Below are 21,126 nucleotides of genomic sequence, written 5' to 3' on the forward strand. Positions count from 1 at the left end.
GGGAAGGTGTATGTGCTAAATACATTCAAAGTTAGTAAAACCGCTAAAGCGGGAACCACATACTTAGCTTCACAATTAGCGGAAGTATGCCCACCACTGGAATAGTTGTCTTATTGCCAAGCAGTAAGCAGAAGTAGGTTGCTTTACTTTATAATATGCTAAAAAACAAAAACAACAACAACAAAAAAACAACTAAATGAGTATTCTGTATTTTTGGCTGTAGTTGTGTATCAACACCACAAAAAAATCTGACATACTAGACTCTTACAGGCTGTGTTATTCCAGCTGCAGCCTTCAGAGGTGTTGCTTTTTGTGGTTTTTACATAATATGGCATATTTGATTGAAAACCTTTGTTTACTACCTTGAAACCTGGATTTTGTTTTCAGTTAAGCTTCTCAAACTGTGAGAATCCCATAATGGCCCCTGGCTAACATCAACACATTGCTGCTAAAATCCAAACAAGAACACTCTTAACACACAGGCCATTGGTTAATCTCAATTCTATCCATTATCGCTCACCCCCACACCCTGACACACACACACCCACCCTGTTGTGTTGTGTGTGACACTTTGCTGTCCTAACTCATTAATTCAAAGCCTTTGGGAGCCATTGAGTGTTGGGAGATGCCAAACAGGGTTAACAGCAGCACATCTCTTACCCTGACACACACTCAGATGTGCTAATGGTTGCTTTGTTTTGTGTGTGTGCGTGCGTGTGTGTGTGTGATTGGAAATGGAGCGCTTCAGAGACGTCATTAGGCTGCCGTGCTGCTCATGTGAAGGCCATAATTATTCCTCAGATGATAATTATTGATTTGTCGGCGTTTTACATGCCCACTGATCTACAGGTTCCTCTCGATGAGCGGGGTTCCCCGTCGGCCGCGGCAACCGGAGGGACCTCAGAAGATGCTCGAGTGGAGCTGCTCGCTCCAGCGGTCCGGCTCGAATTTCTGATGTTTGCGTTTCTTCTCAGGTACTTCATCGATCGGCACACGGATCTGGAGAGGCAGTTCAACATCAATGTGGACGACGGGAACATCACGCTGGCCAAGCCGCTGGACCGGGAGACGGATATGTGGCACAACATCACAGTAACCGCTACAGAAGTCAGTAAGTAGGGGCGGGCGGGGCGAGTCCTGGTGCCACACAAAGCTGTTACTTAGCTGCTGAAGGAGGGCTGTGTACTTCCAAACACTTTGAAATAATAGCTGAGGAAAATGTTCTGCAAATTTACAGATCCCAATTAAAGGGATATTTAAAGGGGTTTTTTTAAGGGAAGTTATGTGAAATTATCTTAGGATATAGTTTTACATGTAGGAAGAGGATGAAGAGTTAATCCACCAGATCAGCTGCATCAGAGTAAGAACAGTAGAGAGAATACAAGACAACACTGTAACAGTCTAAAGAGAGAGAAAAAAATGTCATACACATTTGAGGTTATCGGTTAGAGGTTGAGCTAACCTGACCATGTTCACCGGCCACATTAGTCCACATTATTAAATTTTCCCTTTGGAACCCATTTAAAAAGACGTGGAGAAAAAACTAAAACTTTACAGTTAAAAAAAGAAAGAAAACCTTGTCCTGTGGATGGGACCGAAGTCCAAATCAGCCAAGGTTTTATTCAAATTAGCTCATGAGGCAGTTTGATGCTGTGTACACGTTCTTAGCTTGTTAGCTTTCCACCACTTTGAGGACGCATTTGCATTGGCTAAAAGCTTTTTTACTGCATTAAAAAACTATTACTGATAACTTCACGGAACCGCACTACGAAAGCAGAGCTGTATGTTTAATCTGCTTTTCTTTTCAAAAAATTATATCCTACTGTCTAACATTAGCATAGACTTTATATAAAAAAATATCCATTTGTATCAAATACTAACTGACTCGATGTACCTCTACGGAAAAAGTTGTCTTACTGAAAAATGAGTATCTTATATTCAGTTACAATTATCATACATAATAAACCACAAATGATGATCAGAGTTTTTCACTGATTGAAAGGTCCAACAGCAAAAGGTTGACAATAAAGTCAGTGGGGGATGAAGTACTGCATCAAATCTAAAGTAAAGAGTAATGAAAAATCAATGGGCAAATAAATGAATACAAGAAGACCTTATTATTTAAGGCAATGAAACAAGAATTAGTTTTTAAGTTTAGGGTTCATTTTGAATTAGTTACTCTTTGAAGGTGAACATATCCAAAGCATACTTTAAGTGTTTATTTGTAAACACTTAATGTATGTAATGTAAAGTAGGAGAATATTCTACTCTATGTTCCTAATTATTTTGTAAAAACGAGCTAAAAGTGTTTCTCATCCCATTGTCCTATGCGGTTCTGCAAGTCATCAATTAGACACTCATCGGCATGCAAGATTAAAAAAAAACAAAAAACAGACAGACGGAACATGTTCTCTCCTCTTTTTTTTATTTTTTATTTTTGGAACTCCTCTCAGTTAAAGGAATCGCTGACCTACTGCTGGAAATCCTCCGTTAAACAGTTTAACCGCTCCGGGAGCACGGCACAAACAATTAGCCCGTGACTCCGCAGAGGCATTAAACGCGTTAATTTGCTGAGTTTTGATTGAATTAAACGGCCCAGCGCTCAATTTGTGGAAGTGCAATAACATTAAGACATATCAAATAGACTGTTTTAAAGACATGCTCCGGAGTGGATTGCTCCAAACGCCAGGCATCCATTACAGATTAAAGAACATCTGCGAAGCACAAAAAAAGTCACTGACGATGTAGAAAATCTTGCCGGCAGAGCTACAAACAGCTTCAACCGTACGCAAAGCTTTATTTGCATACAGATTGTTTCAGGGGGGCTGTATGATGTGATAAAGCTTAATGTACCCCTTTAAGCTATTGGGATAGAAATTGACTCAGCTTGTAACTTTTCTGTCTGCTTCTGCCGTGTCTCTCCCTTGCTTCTCGTTCTGGTCCCGTCCCGTTCTTCCTTTAATCAAAGGAAACACTCGTTAATTGTTGGAATAAATCAAAGCCCCAAACACTGTCACAATGTTTTTGGCCGTGGAGTTAAAGACGAATTCCCCGCAATCGACGCGGCGTCCCCTTTTCGAGCGAGCCGAATGTGTTTCACTCGATAAGCCCCCGTCGCCTTGTCACGTCGTAAGCCCCCGCCCCTCCGTACACTGCAGGCATGTCTTCCTGCCCCTTGGCAAAGTAACTGTGGCTTGAGATAGTGGCATCTCTAAAAGCACCTAATAGGAATTTGCCAAAATGAATACAGCGGTTTTTGCTATTCTTCACGCTCGGAGAGTAGAAGGCGGTGTCTCCTCTGGCGTGAAAGGGAATAGATGTGTTTCCCCGGCTCTATCCTGGTGCCATTTGCCACCCAAACTGAGGATCGTTCTGCCGCCTCGCACCAGTTGACGTCTGACTAATCAGATTCTATTCCCTGTCTGCTTGGGGGAGGGTGGAGAGGGGGCTGGTGAGGATTGGGTCCCCTCCTCTCTCTCCACTTTAATCCATCTATCACTGTCTATCCGACTGTCAGTTTCTACTCACCTTGCTGTTTACCTCTTTTTCAACTTGCCTTTTAGATAGGCGGAGGGCCTCGACTTTCAAGGGCCCCCGCTCTCCGCTTTGCAAATCTCAATCTCATTGTAATCTGTTGATGACAATGACAAATAAATCTTATCTTATCTTATCTTTGGTTTCATTCGTTTGTTGAAAGACAAGAAATGCAGATCAAATCGACTAATCCCAGGATTCCTACCAACTGCAGTTGTATTAATGCAGTATGTGTGGCAACATGTTCATGTTACGACAAAAGAATGCGACCGTTGTTGCCTTCAAAAACCAAATGAGTTCAGAAAATGTGCTATGACTTTATTACTATGATCTATGAGTCAGAATGAGATTCTCATGCTATGGCGCTAAACACAGTTTCACAGTATCGCGATGATTTTATATATTCACCTTCCTAAAATAATGGCGTAATTCTTTTTTTTTTTGCCAAAAGTGATGTTAGCAAACAAAAAAAAAAAAAAAAAGAGATGTTTGTGGTAATTAGTAGCTCCACAGAAGCTAATATCTACAGTCTTTCTTACTTCCACTCTTGGGGATACAGCCAATCGGCATTGAGAAAAACGAATGGCCCTCCTGGATTGGCTGCCTACCAAATGCCAGCCAATAGTGTGTGAAGTATTGCGCCTAGAAATTTCAGCTCCGTTAGTTGTATTTTCTTTTAAGTACTTTGGAGAACATGCACAAAAACCTACAAATAGGTGAGATTTTCACAAACAGTTTAAAGTTACTGTCAGAAAATCTGTGAATAGGTGAATCTATGAATACTGAACCATGAATAGGCGGGGGGTCTACTGTACTTACAGTGCAGGTCATTATGTGTAACCATCCATATGTAAGAGCTAAAGAAATGAAAAAGAAAAAAACAAAAGCAGTGATAAAAAGGAGTGTTAAATGTTCCAAATATGGCTCTACAGCATGGCAGTATTTCAGGTAGATGCAGGCTGTGTAGTTTTTGTAGAAGTGTTTTTTAATATACTTAGAACACTTTTTTTTCCCTATGTTAACAATTACTGCTGCTGACGTACAATTTTGGAACCGCTCTTCTAGTTTATACCAAACTTGATTAGGCAGGAAAAAAACCATCCATGATGCCTCCACCTGTGTGTGTTGCCAGTTATAAACCTGCCAAACCGAATCATTTCCAGAGCCATAGGTGGTCTGCCTGTGTACCAAATGATTTCCATTTGATAAGTTTCCTTTGGGGTACCTGTACCTGTGTCTGCATGGCAGACAGAGATGTCATCAGGTTCTGTAATGCTCGGCGATATGATAGTCCTCCCTCGGTGTGATCCGTCTTGGTGACAATAATCTGTTCTATAGACTCTCGTCTATGCCCACTGTGACATTTGTACTCCTCTCATGGTGTGTAACTATCAAACCCTGTCAGGTCCTGGTAATGCAGTCTATTGTTACCATGTGAAATTCTCTGCTATAGTGAACTGATGCACCAGCAGCATCCTAATAATACTGTAGGATAAAATATTATAGTAGTAAAATATACCGGCTTTTTTAAACTCAACAGTTTGTTCAAATTCACCCAGTTTTTAAAAAAATAAATAAAAAGAGAGAGAGATGCGCCGAGGTAGTTGGTCGATTTCTGATCTCCGGTTTCTGTAAAGCTTCTAACTGCTGATTCCAATTTCTGCTTAAGAGCTATAATTAAACAGCGCTCGACATCTTTTATCCAGCCTTGCTAAGAGGTCATTAATTTTTTATTTAAGAAGCAGAGACGATGTCTGACTGTGTATGTGAGGGAGCAGTCGCTGTGAGGCAGACGACATGATTCAGAGTTGACATTTGAAACTGTCTTTTAGCGTCTTGAATTTGTGATTAGCCTGATAGCTTTATTCCTCAAAGAGGACACATGTACACTCAAAGATTTCCAAAGTACTGCCAGCTTTTCTAAAGCTCTACTTTCTATAACAGGGAGAGGTTGAAAGGAACAAAAAAAAAAAAAAATCAAATCAATGTTAGAGGTTTAGCTTGGCTAGCATCTATGGAATTGCGCCCAGGATCAATTAGCTCCTTCATCGAATTAACAAAACATCCCAAGAGTGGGTACAAATAGGTGATGTGTGGCAGACGGTTCTTTTTCACACCAAAAACATCCAAAAAGAAAAAGCAAAGGTGCAACGTGACGAGTACCTGCTAATATCAAGCAGGATGAATAACCAGCTAGACCGCTATGTGGAAAGAAAAACAGTTTCCTTTTAAAGGAAAGCTTTACTGTTTTAAACACCCTACTGGTACTGAAAATAGCTCAATTTGAGTCTTCCTGAAGTAGCAACCTCCACATTAAACAGGGTTGTGGGCTAGCTTAACGTGGTAGCACTTAGCTGTATAAGCTAATGAGACAAAGATAGCATTTTTTAGTTTCTGGTTAGTTTTTCTGGTTAGCAGTTAGAAAACTGCACTGGGCAAGCTAAAAAACATTGGATTCCAGTAACTAGAATGTTTATCAAGGATCTTCAAAATGTTTGTTAGTTTAAATATTGCATTAATTAAAAATAGACATTAGCATACTTATGGCCCATGAGTGGGACTTAAGAACATTAGCTGTGTTATTGAGGAAGGGAGGAGGGAGGGAGATTTTTTTTTATTTTTTTTGCAATGCTCTTTCTATGTACATATATTGTATTATATACTGTATATGTTGTATTTTACTAAAAATCTAAGATTCTTGAGATTCCAGCGATGTATGCCAATGCAGGATACAATCTTAACTGCAGACAAAGTTAACGCATTTGTGAAAACACTTGGAAAAGCAAAATAACTTCCAACTCGTCACTTGAAACCTCATATCATTGACAGAACAGAGCAACGTTAAACAAAAAGGATAGTTTTACATCCACACGGGTCTACTTAATGTACTCTAATAAAATAGTTTGTCCTCAGCAAGTTTTACATCCATAGTCCAATATAATTTGCCTCTGAAAACCTTCGATATTTCAGTGTCCTTTAGCAAGCTTGGTTTTTTGTCTATTTTGTTTTGTTTGGGTTTTTTTGTGGGGCTTTTTGTGGTATGGGTAAAAATTGCTGAAACTTTAAATTAAAAAAATCAGCCTAGCAACTACGTTTATGTAAGTCAATTGTAATAACTTCTGTGTACAAACATTAATTCAGACAAAAGGGTAAAAAAAGATAAAATAAAATAATTGAACTCAAAAAAGTTTCATTGGCTCCAGTGGGGGAAGTTTTCTTTGGGGGTTAAAGGAATAATTAACTGCTTGAAAAGTTGCCAATTGCTCCACTGATGAATAAATAAATTCACATGGCCTCTTGAACGTGACTGTCAGTTATCAGTGATGAATATTTTCTCTCCAAACCTCACCTGATTAAATGGCCTTTTCTTGTTTCTTTTTTCTTCTTCTCCAGACTTGAGTTACAAATGGCTCCTTAATATGCATGATTTTACTCCTCATGTTTTAAACATCATAGTGTACGGGGGATTCTCTAAAACCATTTTAAAATCTGATGCCCGCATGTTTTTTTTTTTCTTTACTTTTTTTGCTTTTTGTATTTGCTGAAACGGTTGTCTCGTCCTCCGTTCTCCCAGAAGCCGGGAAAAAAGGACAAACGAAGATAAAGCAAATAATAAACAAATTAAGACCAGGTCGCAGAATGCATGCAGCCGAAATTGAAGCGTCTTTTTTCTGATTCCTGCTTATTCATTGCTACTTTTCCTCTACTCTCTCCCTCTTTTCATCCCATCCATCTGTCTATTGAACCATAATAGGAAACCACAGTCAGATATCAAGAGCAATTGTGGCCATCAGAGTAATGGACATTAACGACAATGCCCCTGAGTTTGCCACTGAATACGAGGCCTATCTGTGCGAAAATGGGAAACCTGGACAGGTAAGGAAAGAAATGACTCATTCATCAAAGCAGCGATCTATCACTTTCTTACTCTCTGTCCTTTTTCCTTTTCTCCCTCTCCTCCCCTGTAATGATTGGGCCCAATGAATTACAGCCTATTTATTTCGCTGGGAAACCACAGAGGTGGGAGTACAGACCTTTTCTCTCTGAAACGGGCCTCCCTCCACACGGCGCGCACCGAGCGAACGGAAAATGAGCGCAGTCAGGATTGATCAGAGGGGATCATAATTCAAGACTGTCTTTCATGTCTGCCTCCAGATGGCACAATGCTTTCCCTAGCCAAAAAAAAAAAAAAATCCTGGACAAGTACTTAGTATTCTCCTTCTCATCAATCGCCCTCATTCAGGGCAACTGTGTGCGTACAATAGGGAGCTTTATTCAAAGGGGGAAGAGTGGGGGGGAAAAAAGGAAGCGGAGAAAAAGAGAAACTGTCCTGCAGGTCCCGAATTTAAATTTCCAATCAATCATCGGGACGGGCAACCTGGGAAGACCCGTGAGGACAGATTAACAGATAGGTCCAGGAGCCTGAAAGTGTGTCAAGCTGGAAAGGAGCTCACTGATAATACTCATAAACATCAGGAATAAGCAGTAGGAGTGCAGCGATGCATTCAGCTCACGAGAGAAGACAACATCGGGTTCACCGAGTGGGATTTGTGAAATATTTCTGGGGCCGGGGAAAAACCAAAAGCTAATCCCTGTTTTCTGTTTTGCCACGTAGGCTGGCATATTAAAAAATAAAAATGAATTATGCGGAGGTAAATGTGAGAAAATGTAGGAGGTGTTGTGGAAACGTCACTTGATGTCTGCAAACTATGGCTGAGTTTTAGTTCACCATATTGTTGAGCAATTTGACGTTTACAAAATAAATTTGAAAAAGGTTTTGGCGCTATGATGAGGTGGGTTCTTTTTTGTTTTTTTTTGCAAAACTGCAATGGAAACTTTTTTTAGCAACAAACAATTCACATAATCAACAAGCAGGCGTTGCCACTGGAACAAACCACAAAGAAGATGACAAAAGGAAGTGATTGGAGAATGATGGAGGAGGCATGTTTTTTAATACAAACTTATTCATGTCTGATTTTAGTTGCGTTTCTTATTTAAGTCAAACACCGCAGTTGTGAAATTGTTTTGTCTTTTTTGACATTAGCACGTTCAGGTTTGAGCTGCTCCAGTTCTGAATTGTGCATTTATATTGTGATCAAGGGTGCAAAATGTTTTTTTATTACTTTTGCTGTGACTTCATTGTTTAGTTTATGTACATTTTCAACAATGACCCGGTCTTCTTGGAATAAATTTATAGTTTTAGGGAATTTTTTAATACTTTTAATGTCTAACTTTGCAAACATTTCTTTAGTATTTGGTAGATATTTCTTTTTAAGCTGCATAAGACATTTTTGGGTATCCCTTCACAATCTTCTAATAGTTTTCTTGGATGCTTGGCCCATTCCTCCTGACATAGATGGTCTTTTTTAAAGGTTTTATTGGTTCTAGTGGCCTGTATTTGATAGTGAATTGAAAGGAAAGGGGGTCCAGCTCTACCCTTTAATATTCTAAGGAACTGATATCAGGTCTTTGTGATGGTCTTTGTCATCCTTATACACCTGGCAAATAGTTTTTCTCACATCCATCATGTTTGGAAGATATTTTTTGCTTCCAAATTTTAATGTCCTTCCTGGTTTCTTAAGATGTTGCTACAATACTTCCTCATGACGTTCCTTTTCTTATGATGCCGTGTGTTAAACAGGTTTATTTGTCTTTTTATATAGTGTAATTGGTTCCAATTATGTGATCCAGAGGTAAAGACAGAATGAGCAGGCTGTGGTCTCTAATGGCTTTGCCCTGTCTGCTTTGTGTATCCTCTCGTCTTGTTTTCAACACAGGTGATTCACACCGTCAGCGCCGTCGACAAAGACGACCCGAGCCAGGGTCACAGATTCGACTACCGCCTGGTCCAAGAGGCGCAGAGCAACCCCAACTTCACCATCAAACACAACCAAGGTGAGGAAAACCAAATCAGTCTCCTGGAAATCAGCTGTTTCCGTGGGAGAACGACCGAAGTGTCTCTGAGTGAACCCCCCGCCCCCATCTCCCGTCTCCAAGTCTTGTCTCTTGCCCACGGCGTATTAACCGTACCACAGATGAAATCTGGTGGATCAGTGTAGCTCACAATTAGCAGATGTGAAATTGTTTGGACACCAGCTTCTCGTTCACTCCCCAGTGCATTTTGAGGCAAACTAAATGAGTGGGATCCAAATGGCTTTCCGTGGCAGTCTTGCAGCTCAATGTAGGGTGACATCCTAGGAGCCGTTTCGCAGCAGATGGTGCTACATTTATTTGCTAAATATTCTGATTGCTTTATGTGCCATTTTCTCTTGTCTTAATTCCATTCCTCCTTTTTCTGCTTTCGTTTTTTTTTTTTTTTTTTCTTCCACTACTGGCTCTGAACAGGCTGTGTTCCAAATGACGTGTAATGTTTCAGCTCGGGGCAAAAAAAAAAACCCCTCCTCATATGGTACTAGCCTTCTGTTTGGTTGCAGAAGCTGCAGGCTAACTTACAGCAACCTCTCTCAGATGGTGGAAAGTACATAGAAATCAGGTCATAAAGTGGACTCACTGTCTTCTGTCCGAAATAAAAACCTCTTACTTTGTAATAGGTACTCAGCGGGCAGGAGCATGGCATCAGGGTAATCACAGGAAGCATAAAAATAGCCAGGGAAAAGTATATCACTCTTTTTCTAGCATATCAAGCAGAGACAACTAAAGTGAGGCACAAACCAAATCCATTTTTCTTGTCATGTGTGCAAATATCCTGAAATAAAGACTTGAGTTCTGCTGTGAATAAAACAGAAAGGGTCGCAGGTTGTGTTTGAAGTGCAATCATTTCTGATCTTTTATAGTTTCTCACCAATTAATTGTTTGTTTTAGCATTTTATCATGTTTCAATCGCAAACTTCAATATATTCTAATAGTTAGGATTTTATGTGACAGACTAAATCAAAGTAGTGAGCAATTCTGAAGTAGCTTTCGCAAATAAAAGTGTAAGAAGCATTTATATTCAAGACCTATTACTCTAATGCTTCTAATTAAATTCCAGTGTAACTAATTCCCCTCAGACCTCACCTAAGTAGTAACTGGAGGTAACATGGTTGTAATTGAAAGTCAGCTGTTTTGGGAAAACCTCAGAAGTTTTGTTAGAGAACAACCTGCATCATAAACTACCTCCCTAGGGCATGGCTCCAACCCAATCTTCCCCAGTCATTCCCGGCCGGATTCGTCTGCATTTCCAGATGCTGAGCGGTTCTCCCACGTCTTTTGGAACCACGTCAGGGATGGTGCTGGCCGGACCTAACGGGGTGTTGAGCGCCAGCGATTCGAGTCGCAGCAAACGGCATTCATTGATTGGATTTACGTCAATAAATACATCCCGTCCGCCATCTTCAATTTCAATTTGTGACAAGGCCGTAATAGATGGCAAGATGGCAAACTACACAAAGATAATTTCATGGTCAGACCTTAAGATCCAAACGTTTTTGTGATGGAAGAGTGCAAACAGCGTCCACTGAATGGGGCAACTCACCATGAATAAATATAAAGAGATTTCAGAGAACATGCACACCCAAGGATACAAGCAGCAAGATGACATCCATAGAGCGTTGACCACATCTCCTGGACCACTCACATGGTGTGAAAGACTCACTTCAGACCAATGGAGACTCAACCAGTTTGGCTGGAATTGAACCAGACATTAGCAGGCTAGAGTGAGACATGGAGACGGGTCTATAGAGTCCAAGGAACACAGCAGTTCATGTCAGGGAGAAAGTCATGGAGAGATTTGAAGTAAGACTAGCTTCTGAACCAATGTCTCCATCTATTGCCCAACTAGAAGCCTACCCATACCTGGCTGTCCACCTCAATAGACAGGCCGGAGAAGCAGCAAAGAGACAGTCAGTAACTCTCAAGGAGCTACAGGACAATCAAAACCTGTTGGAGGCTTTAACAATCTTCGCTTTAGCGGACGGCAATGACCCTAACCAGAGCTTTGGAACAGTTTATGACAAATCATTTAGCCCAGTCAAAGCCCAGACCTGAATCCACTGGCAGAATCTGAGGCAAAACTTGAAAAGTGATGTTCACCTACTGCTCTCCATTCAATCTGACTGAGCTTATAATCTTTTACAACGATTTCCATCCCTAGATCTCGACGCTTACAGAGACATACCCCAAAACAACTCGTAGTTGGGATTGCAGTGAAATGTGATTTAACAAAGTTTTGACTCTGATGTGTTGAATCCAAGGGCACACCACACACTTTTATGTTTTTTTATGTGGGGAGAAAAAAACCCCCTGAAAAACATGCGTCATTTTCCTTCCACTTCCACAATTATGCACTACTTTGTGTTGATCCATCACATGAAATCCCATTACAGCTCTCGATCTCTGTGGCTTCCGCTATGACGAGCAACAATTTCAAGGCGCATGAATATTTTTCAAAGCGGTGTAGTCCATAAAAAATGTTTCCCCGCCGCAAACGAAAGAACAGGCGTGCATTAGACCGAACAACAAAACGCCTTCATTTCCCCCCCCTCTGACTTTTCTAAAGCCACAGTAAATGTGTTGTGTTGCGCTTCAACTCAATGCAGCGCATCAACACACCACACCACACTACACCTGCCACTTGTATATAATATTGTTAATTCCAAACAGAGAAAAGGAGCCCGTTGCACCGTATCCCCCTGCACTCCAGTGGCTATTTCTATCTGAACAGGCAGCTGTGGGAGACACTTGAGTGAAGAGCATCAGGGCCTCTGTCAGCCTCTGTACGTGGCTTTTGTTTGCGATGATGAATCTAATTGTAGGGTTTACACAGTGAAGAGGTTAAGGGTTGTCAGCCAACAGGAAAACGGCTAAGATTCCGACTAGCTGAAAACAAGATGCTGTATACTCTGAGACGGCGTTCTCTAGTTAAGAAAGAACTCAACAACATGCCGTTATAAGAAACAGAAACGGCAAAAAACCCTCAAGAAAAAGGCAAGGCTGCAAAAAATTCAAATTTATAAGACAAGATAGCCAATTGTTGAGGGTTTTAGATGTATCCCTGAACATTTCAATAAACAGTAGTTCTGTAGAGACATTTGCAAGCAGGAATTTAAGACATTCTGTAGTTTAACCAATTGAAGGTATAGTATTTTAATTTAAAGCACTAATAGTTCCTGTACCTGTAGTGTTAGCTTTCCTTTAATTGAGCGGTGGAAGCAGCACACTGGGGGACTGGAAGGTACAGCACTCTTTTTCATTTTGAACTGAAAATCAAACTTTTAGAACCAAAAAAACTCTACATTGAATCAAATGTTATCTCTAAGTGAGTTAATAGTAAAATTCAAAAGGAAAACATCTTTTTTGGAGCGGAAGACAAAAATTTAGTCTTAAATATTTGCTTTTTATTTTATTAGACAGCGGATGATTTTTTTAAATACACAATATCATGAATTTTTGTCCCTTACTTCCTTGATTTATTTACAGTTATACATATTACGAAAATGTGGGTTTTTGCAATTAAACAGGTTCTAAATGAAGCAGAGATTATTATTTTACATTTAGCATGTAATAGAAATATGAATTGTTGCATAATTAGTTATAGACTGACCTCTAGTTGACACTAAACTACCCCCGATGTATCTCATTATGTGTAAAATATGCACCAACAGGCAATAGTTGTATACAAACCCATGTTAAATAACTATTTGTTATATTTTAAGTCAAATTTTGATTTCTATTGAGAGTATTTGACTTCTTGTTGCTTTAGCATACTTTCTTTTTCACAATTTCATGTAATTTGTATGAATTGACCTCTTGTGAATTAACTGGGACAAAAAAGCGTAACCCCTTGTGACCTTTAAGCAAAAGTATGGAAGTGCTTCAAAGTCAAAATTAGATTTAAATATAAATCTTTCCCCACTCTCCGTTTTCTTAAATTTGTAATCCAATTAAGTCGTTCTTTTTTTTTTCTTTTCTTTTTTTGTTGCATACAATACATCATTGCATGATGTATTGTGTTGGATATTTTTACTTGTACTTTTGTGACAGCACTTTTGCTGTCACATTGAGCTTTTTATAGCTGAAATCCTAATCTGAACGGAGCTCTGCTTTTAACTTTCAAGGTGCGCCGTGTTCATTTGAACCTAATGTGCTTGGAGAATGAACACCGTTTTTGTGGCCTTTTATGTGAAAGAAGACTGAAAAGCAGCGTTCTTGTCAGTACATTGTGTTTTGAAGGTAACCTACACAACTCTGTCTGCGGCTGAGCTGACAGGCAGGAGATGCTTTGTTCTATTTTTGCCAACAGTATTTAAGAAAGGCGATGGGGATGACCTGTATACTGGGACATACCCTAACAGTTTACAGGATATAGTTTACCCTTGCCTGCTGTGTGTGGAGTGCGGAGCGATTCAAATGAAGTAGGGCATGCTGGCGCTCACAAAGCAGAGTGTACCACTTAGTGGCAGCACTTGTAAGAAAATAAATCCGAACATATGTTCACATCAATTACAGATTGTGCAAAAGCAAGTGATGCTATCATGAAGCGTTCCGTCTTTGATTGAGTTCTCTCTGTCAATGCAAAACTTCAATGCAAAACGGCTCTGGGCTTTTTTCCTCTCCTCTACATGACGAGTCCCTGTGATTTCCATCCTCCTTCTTCGGCACGCCCTCGAGCGACGAGGCAAAGGTTAGACTATCAGACATCTTGTAGGTTTTCAATAAGATTGCCAGGAGTGGATTCTTGTGGGAATGCAAGTGCTTGATAATGTGAGCCGGGTAAGAAGTGCCAGCTAATGAGCAGACAGCTTCACAGGAGTGTCATCAAAGAGCAGCTGGCACCTTTCTGGGTCGACATGTGCCACTGTCTCCTCTCTGCCGGCGTCGCCCGCCGCCGTCCCGCAATCGCCGCCGCCGGTTTTCGGAGTGCAGGAGGAGCAGCGAGCTCCGGCGCCGCCTTCCTTCGATTGAATTTCAGACAATTCCTCAAACAAGAAGCGAGAACAAAGAAGAAGAATGGCGCAATAAAATGTGAGACATTCTTAAAAGCCTGGTGATGGTGGATGTGAAATTAGTTTACCCTCACTCGCCACTGATTCTGATCTGAGGTGGGATTGGAGTCTGGGATTTTCACACGTCCTTCTCTGAAAATGAATTTTTAAATTCACCCGTTTCCTCTCTCTTTCTCTCTTTGACAGACAACTCGATCAGCGTCGTCGCCAAGCATGATGGCTTCCGGCGACAGAAGCAGGAGATCTACTTCCTGCCGATTGTTGTGTCGGACCAAGGCCATCCGCCGATGAGCAGCACCAACACCTTGACCATCCGGGTCTGTGGGTGCAGTAGAGATTTAGTGGTCCAGTCCTGCAACGTGGAGGCCTACGTCCTTCCCATCGGTCTCAGTATGGGGGCGCTCATCGCCATCTTGGCTTGCATCATACTCTTGCTAGGTGATCTATTTCTGTTTTTATAAAGTGACGTTGATTTACATTTTCGCCATCCCACTGAAATTGAGCTCTCTCCTTTGTCATGTCATACCCACAAACTCTGTTCTATTTTAAGGTGTTTCTTTTTAATATTAGTAGTTAAAATTTTAAAAAAATTCAGAAGATTAGGACATGCTTACATACTCAGCCACACATCCTATCATCATCTGGAGTATACCTCTATAAGCTTTGTACATACACAGACTGATGTTTTTCATATTCCTTCTTTGCAAAAAAGCAAATTCAGATTTGATGGACAGCATTTCTTAAAGGGGCAGTATAATTTAAATCATTGTTTTTCTTAGCTCATGAACCATGCATGAAAGAAACATGCATGGTTCTTTCATGCATGTTTGAGAAATTCTTTAGTCTCCGTTGGCAACCATTCGGCTGTGCAAAATGCCTCGGTGGACCTAGCCCCGCCTTTGAGGCTTTTCCAGGCTTCCACCTCACAGAGCAGCCCTACCGCACTCAGCTCCTTCAGACTAGCCAGCAACAATTAGCAAACACCTGGTGGAACTTCACATCAGTGGAGCTCATTATGTGATCTACTTCTCAGTCCAGTTCTGGTAAAAACATTGTTAAAGGGTTAATAGAGAAGCCATGTTGTGATGACTTCCTGAAGGCGGAGTTTCAGAAAGAGCAGGAATTTTTTAAAGAGACAGTCACCTAATTTCAAGGTGTAAAATTATTAAGTGAAATTTATTTTGTCATATTTGATATATATTGCATTTTATAACAACTGAAGTTAACATAGTTCCTTTATTGTGCAACAAAATGATTCTGTTCTCTTACACTGTCCCTTTACGGGTATCAGAGTAAGAGAGGCTGAATACAACTAAACGCCATGCTTTTCATCATTTTAATCTTTTTTTTACACTTCACAGTGGGAAAAAAAGTCATTGTGTTGGTCCATCACATAAAATCCCAATAGAATTCATTCAGTGAGTTTTATGAATTTCAGAAGACATTGGTACTTTACAAGGCTCTGTGTCTTACATAAATGTTCAGATTTTGTGTTTGGTAAAGCTTGACCGAGATTTCTTCGTTTCCTTCTTCCGTTCTCTTATTCCATTCCACCTTCTTTTTCGGACAGTAATAGTAGTACTATTTGTGACCTTGAGGAGACACAAGAACGAACCCCTGATCATCAAGGACGACGAAGACGTGAGGGAGAACATTATCCGCTACGACGACGAAGGCGGCGGCGAGGAGGACACCGAGGCGTTCGACATCGCCACGCTGCAGAACCCAGACGGCATCAACGGCTACCTGCCGCGCAAGGACATCAAGCCGGACCTGCAGTTCATGCCCCGGGCGGGGCAGCACTCGGGCCCGAACGGCGTGGATGTGGACGAGTTCATCAATGTGCGTCTTCACGAAGCCGACAACGACCCGACGGCCCCGCCGTACGACTCCATCCAGATCTACGGGTACGAGGGCCGGGGGTCGGTCGCCGGCTCCCTCAGCTCGCTGGAGACGGCGTCGTCGGACTCGGACCAGAACTATGACTATCTCAGAGAGTGGGGCCCGCGCTTCAGAAGACTCGGGGAGCTCTACTCTGTGGGCGAAAGCGACCGCGAAACCTGACCTTTGGTCTGTTAGGGAAAAAAAGGAAAGAAAAAAAAAGACCTTTCTAAGTTTTTCTTCTTTTCTTCTTTTTTTTGCTTTCGACATATTTGTGTATTAAACGCTAGGGTTTGCTGGCTCATAGAAACGTGTTTCAAAATAAAAATAAAAATCAACAACAACAAAAAAAAACATTAATAAAGAGCGGCCACCTTTTTGTATTCTTTTTAGAGTGAGGTTTAGCAGTCGTCATCCACTATGTCAAGCGCAATGTACTTGTCGAGCCAAACAATGTCTTTATTAGGAGATTCTTGTGGAGTGTACCTTAGATTCAGTGTGGAGTGTCTAGCAGTACTTCGGGTGTTTGTCATTTGCTGTGACTGCAGGTAGCAGACAAAACCCTGGCATTTCTGGTAGTTACCAAACCGACGGTTGGTTCCGCGAAGATCGACCGACCGGTCACCGTTACCCTGTTCTCCCTGGACACCGAGCTGGACTACAGAAGCTGCAGTGGGACCTTCTGAGTCTCCCAACGGCCCCCTACCGGAGAGATGAAGGGGCTGACAAATGAAAAAGCAATACCTGGACTACATAACAATGATGAATGTATATGTGGTTTGGAAATCAAGCAAAAGGACTAACAAAGGATTGGCTTTAAGGTGAAATTGTCATAATTTGATATGTTCTCCGGTGACTACATTTCTAGACTATCCGAAAGCCCCGGGAGGCTCGCTTTATACAACTCTTTGTATTTACATGCTACAGGTGTGGGTCGCAAGTGTTACTAGCCTATAAAAGACTGACATAAAGACAAAAAACAGAAATGTAGAAACTTTTGAGGCCTTCTTTTTACAGAAGCAACATTAAATACAATTGTAATCTACTGTTTTTTGACAAGAGACTTGTTGATTCTTCATTCCTGTTCTATCGGTTTTTGTATATCTGTTCTTAAGTCTTCATTTCTCCCCTTCTCCCCCCTGTGCTATTTGAAATGAGTGTGTTTAGATGATTTCACATACATGTTTTTGTTTTTCCGAAACACTTGATCACAGTTTAATAGCAGCCAAATCATATCGTGAATTCTTGCAGGTGATGATTAGGCATGGGCTTTTTAACAAACGTACGCCGAAGTTCTGTAGCTTGAAAGTCTATTGGATCTGAAGGTTTCCTTTGACTGTGCGGAGCATTGAGTAATGCAATGCTGCCTCTTTCCCACATTTCAACATGCGCTGCCCGTCAGCTGGCTGAAAGACCTTCGTCTCCTTTGATGCATTGAACACATCAATGTTTTTCCTCTGTACTTTTATTTCTGGTAGGCCTACTGACGTGAAATTCAGACCAGATGTCAGTAACAACATCCACACACTTAATCCATGAATTTAATTGTACAATATCACGACATGACAGAGGAGAAGTTAACCATGAAAAAGCTGCAAAAAGACACAAATCCAGGAAATTATATAAAATCTGTTAGCACTTAATAGCAAATCGATATAAACTGTTTGTAGCGCAAATTTATGGCTTTTCTAAAGGTCTCCTACTGCCCTGTTGCCAAAGATCAAAATGGCTAAAATACTAGCCCCTTATTTTATGTTTTACTGCTTTACTTTGTACAGAAGGTCTGGACACTCGACTATTGAGAAACGACTGGTTTCAATTGCCAGGCTAAGACTAACCTATGCTATTAGTACAAAACATGCTAATGGCATTGGTTACAGATATATTTCTAAGGATATAAATGCTCCTCCAAGTAGCATTGTGGCAATAATGCTACAGTGTAAGGAACAGTAAATACAGAACCATAAATCAGCCTCAACCTGGTGCTCTTGGCTATATTTATTATGGAGGAATGGGGAAAAAAAAAACAATCAGGAAAGAGAACTGAAACCGCCATGCTTTGTGTAAGAAAAACCTGCTGAAAGTCACTTCAAAAGTTTGCTACTTTTGAAGTAAATGAACTGATGAAGTAAATGAAGAATATAGCCTTAGTATTTTGAGACCAACTTTATAATCTGTGGATGTCTTTGCACAGTCCGCGTTTTGGAAAAGAAATGGGTCCTGTACAAATCCTAAACAAAACCAAACCAACAGTGAAGTCTGGAGGTGGGAACGCCGCCTTCGTTTAGCATATGGCATTGTCGGAAGTCAAATATTTAATGGGAGGCTCAACAGAGAAATGTGCCAGAAAGTGAAGATGAAATGAGAGTGGATTTTTAAACAACATATGGCCAAAGAAGCTGAATTAGTTTTAGAGAAAGTACAAGAATCACCTAGTCAATCATTCAACTTGAATCCCTTTAGAAATATAATGAAACATCCAAGCGAATGCATCTTCATGCATTCGCTTGAAAGTTGAAAATGGTCTGTGTGAAAGTAAGGGTCAAAATGACACCTGAGCAACACATGCAGCTACTTTTGCCATAAAAGAGACATCATAAAGCTTTCATTACCATAATATACTTTTCCATCCAATCCAAACACATGACTGGTAGATTAATTGGCCTTACTAAATTCTTCTAAGGTATCCGTGTGTGTGTGTGTCTACATTGGCCTGTGATGGACTGGCAACCTGTTCCTGGTTTTCTTTAGCCTCTCGCCCAACTGCAACTGAAGTTGGACAATGGATGGATGAATGTTCATCCATCGTATTCACCTTCTTTTGCCTATCGATGATGCTTTCTTTGTTGCCCACGACTGATGAAACTTTAATGTCAGTAGTTCCATTAGATTTACTGAGTTAAGATGTTGATGTGTTCTTATTGTTTCCACTCTCATACAGCAAAACATGTCTAGTGCTATACAATGAAACCATCAGTATTTTACTCAAAGTTATCGTATCGAGATTCTCATACCGGCCCATGCCTAGTGATGACACAGACTAGATGTAAACAGGCACACTCGAGCTTTAAGGTTGCTCAAACAAAACAGAGGAACTTACTGATAGTGATTAATAATAGTAAGATGGTACTATGATATTTCTGACATATGCTGATTGAGAATAAAATGCAACCCAAGCCACGTCCAAGGGTACAACAAGTGAGCCTCTGAGCACAACAGTCCAATTAGGACCCAGGTGTGTGACTTTCTTCAAACATCAAACCTCATTTAGCAAATGCAGATCACATTAGCCCAAGAAAAATGAAAACACTGATTGAGATTATGTGCATATTGTGCTCACACTGTATGATACCAATTAAAAAAAAAAGTCTTGTTCTGTACATAGAGTTACTGCTAACGTCATTAGCTTTCGATGAGGTGGTAGGTTTTGTCTCTGCACGTTAGCTCTTGCACATAATGACAATTTCAATGGCACTGCAGCTGCGTGCATACTCAGTTTGTACTGATACAGTATTCTGGCAGTTCTTAGTAGACGAAACAATATATATGGGATAGTTCTACATGCAGATCATATTTTCTACTGTGCTTTAATGCTTATAAATGTGTATGTTCAATTATTTACTCCCTGTACTGTAATCTAAGACACCCTGTATTGTTTCCTACTTTGTGAAATATATTTTTATAAATATTGCTGAATGTGTTGGATTCTTCATCTTTTTTTTATTGCCCTTCAGTTTCAGTTAATGGTCACCAATAATGAGCAGTCATCACGGTGAGTCTTGACAACTTCATGACTGTTGAACAAAGTCGGCATGCCTGGACTGATTGAATCTTGAGAGTCTCCACTCTGATCCGACATGATAGGATAGTATGTAATTACCACTTCATCATGCCAGCTGTTAGTGGGTAGGAAAGTGAACGTATTGCTGCTTTGTTTTGAGCTACTGTGGCTCAGATTGCTTAGGAATTCAATGCTGGTTTTGATCAAATGAAATCAGATACACAGTATACTGTGGTTTGTTGCATATGGGGGTGTATAACCTTAAAAAAGTCATCTTACAAATGCAGTGATAGGTACATCTCCTCTAATCCGCTAACAGCAAAGCTAATTTTTTGGTTAGCGCTTTAGATAGCTTTCAAAACGTTTAACATACTTAGGTTTGCCTATATTCATTTTTCTAGATAAATTCTAAAGCGATCATTTTGTTAAATAATTTTGTAAATTTTCAGTTGAGTAAAGTTGGACCAACTGTTAAAAATGTTCCAAGTAGTTAGACTTTATATTTATTCCCTTATTTTGAAGTGAGTGAAAACAGTTTATGCAGCACTTCTGCTTCCTGTCTCATTATCTTTTTCCGCTCAGAATGTATCTGAAACCAGAAACAGAGAAAAAAAAAATAAAACACAGACAGAAGAGAACAAGTTATAAACTTAAATACAATGTCTAAGGGCATCATAATGTCAAAATAGACATTATGTCTATTTTTAAATAATGTCAAGGGTTGTACTCTTTCAAAAGTAGGTACAATTTGAATTGAAGTTAGCACTTTAGTATTAGCCTCTGCTAAATACTGTGTTGGTGGGACAAATGTTTATGATAATTGCTTTAGGGTTAGCACAGCTAACTTTAATTAGCAGTGTCCACCGCTGGGAGCGTGATTATCAGAGCTGTACCACAGAGCAACGGAAGAAGGTGGCCTGGTGTGATTAAATTTTACAACACATGGTTGGACAGGTGCAGGTGCACTCTTTACCTGGAAAACATATG

At 40.4% G+C, this 21,126-nt stretch overlaps 1 protein-coding gene across 2 annotated transcripts in view; it reads left to right on the forward strand.

The window, feature by feature from the left end:
* Nucleotides 1-20,058, forward strand: part of cdh8 (cadherin 8) — a 164,999-nt gene extending 144,941 nt beyond the window's left edge. Inside the window, exons 8-12 of one of the 2 annotated variants that reach the window (XM_032560617.1) lie at nt 975-1,111; nt 7,289-7,410; nt 9,312-9,429; nt 14,664-14,915; nt 16,054-20,058. In XM_032560617.1, the coding sequence (XP_032416508.1) occupies nt 975-1,111; nt 7,289-7,410; nt 9,312-9,429; nt 14,664-14,915; nt 16,054-16,541 (1,117 nt within the window). In that variant the 3' untranslated portion in view covers nt 16,542-20,058. Of the gene's footprint in view, nt 1-974; nt 1,112-7,288; nt 7,411-9,311; nt 9,430-14,663; nt 14,916-16,047 lie in introns of both variants that reach the window. The other variant, XM_032560616.1, reaches the window with a different exon arrangement.
* Nucleotides 20,059-21,126: the final 1,068 nt, after the last annotated feature.

Source organism: Xiphophorus hellerii, chromosome 4 (genome assembly GCF_003331165.1).
Source record: "Xiphophorus hellerii strain 12219 chromosome 4, Xiphophorus_hellerii-4.1, whole genome shotgun sequence".
Taxonomy (NCBI): Eukaryota; Metazoa; Chordata; class Actinopteri; order Cyprinodontiformes; family Poeciliidae; genus Xiphophorus; species Xiphophorus hellerii.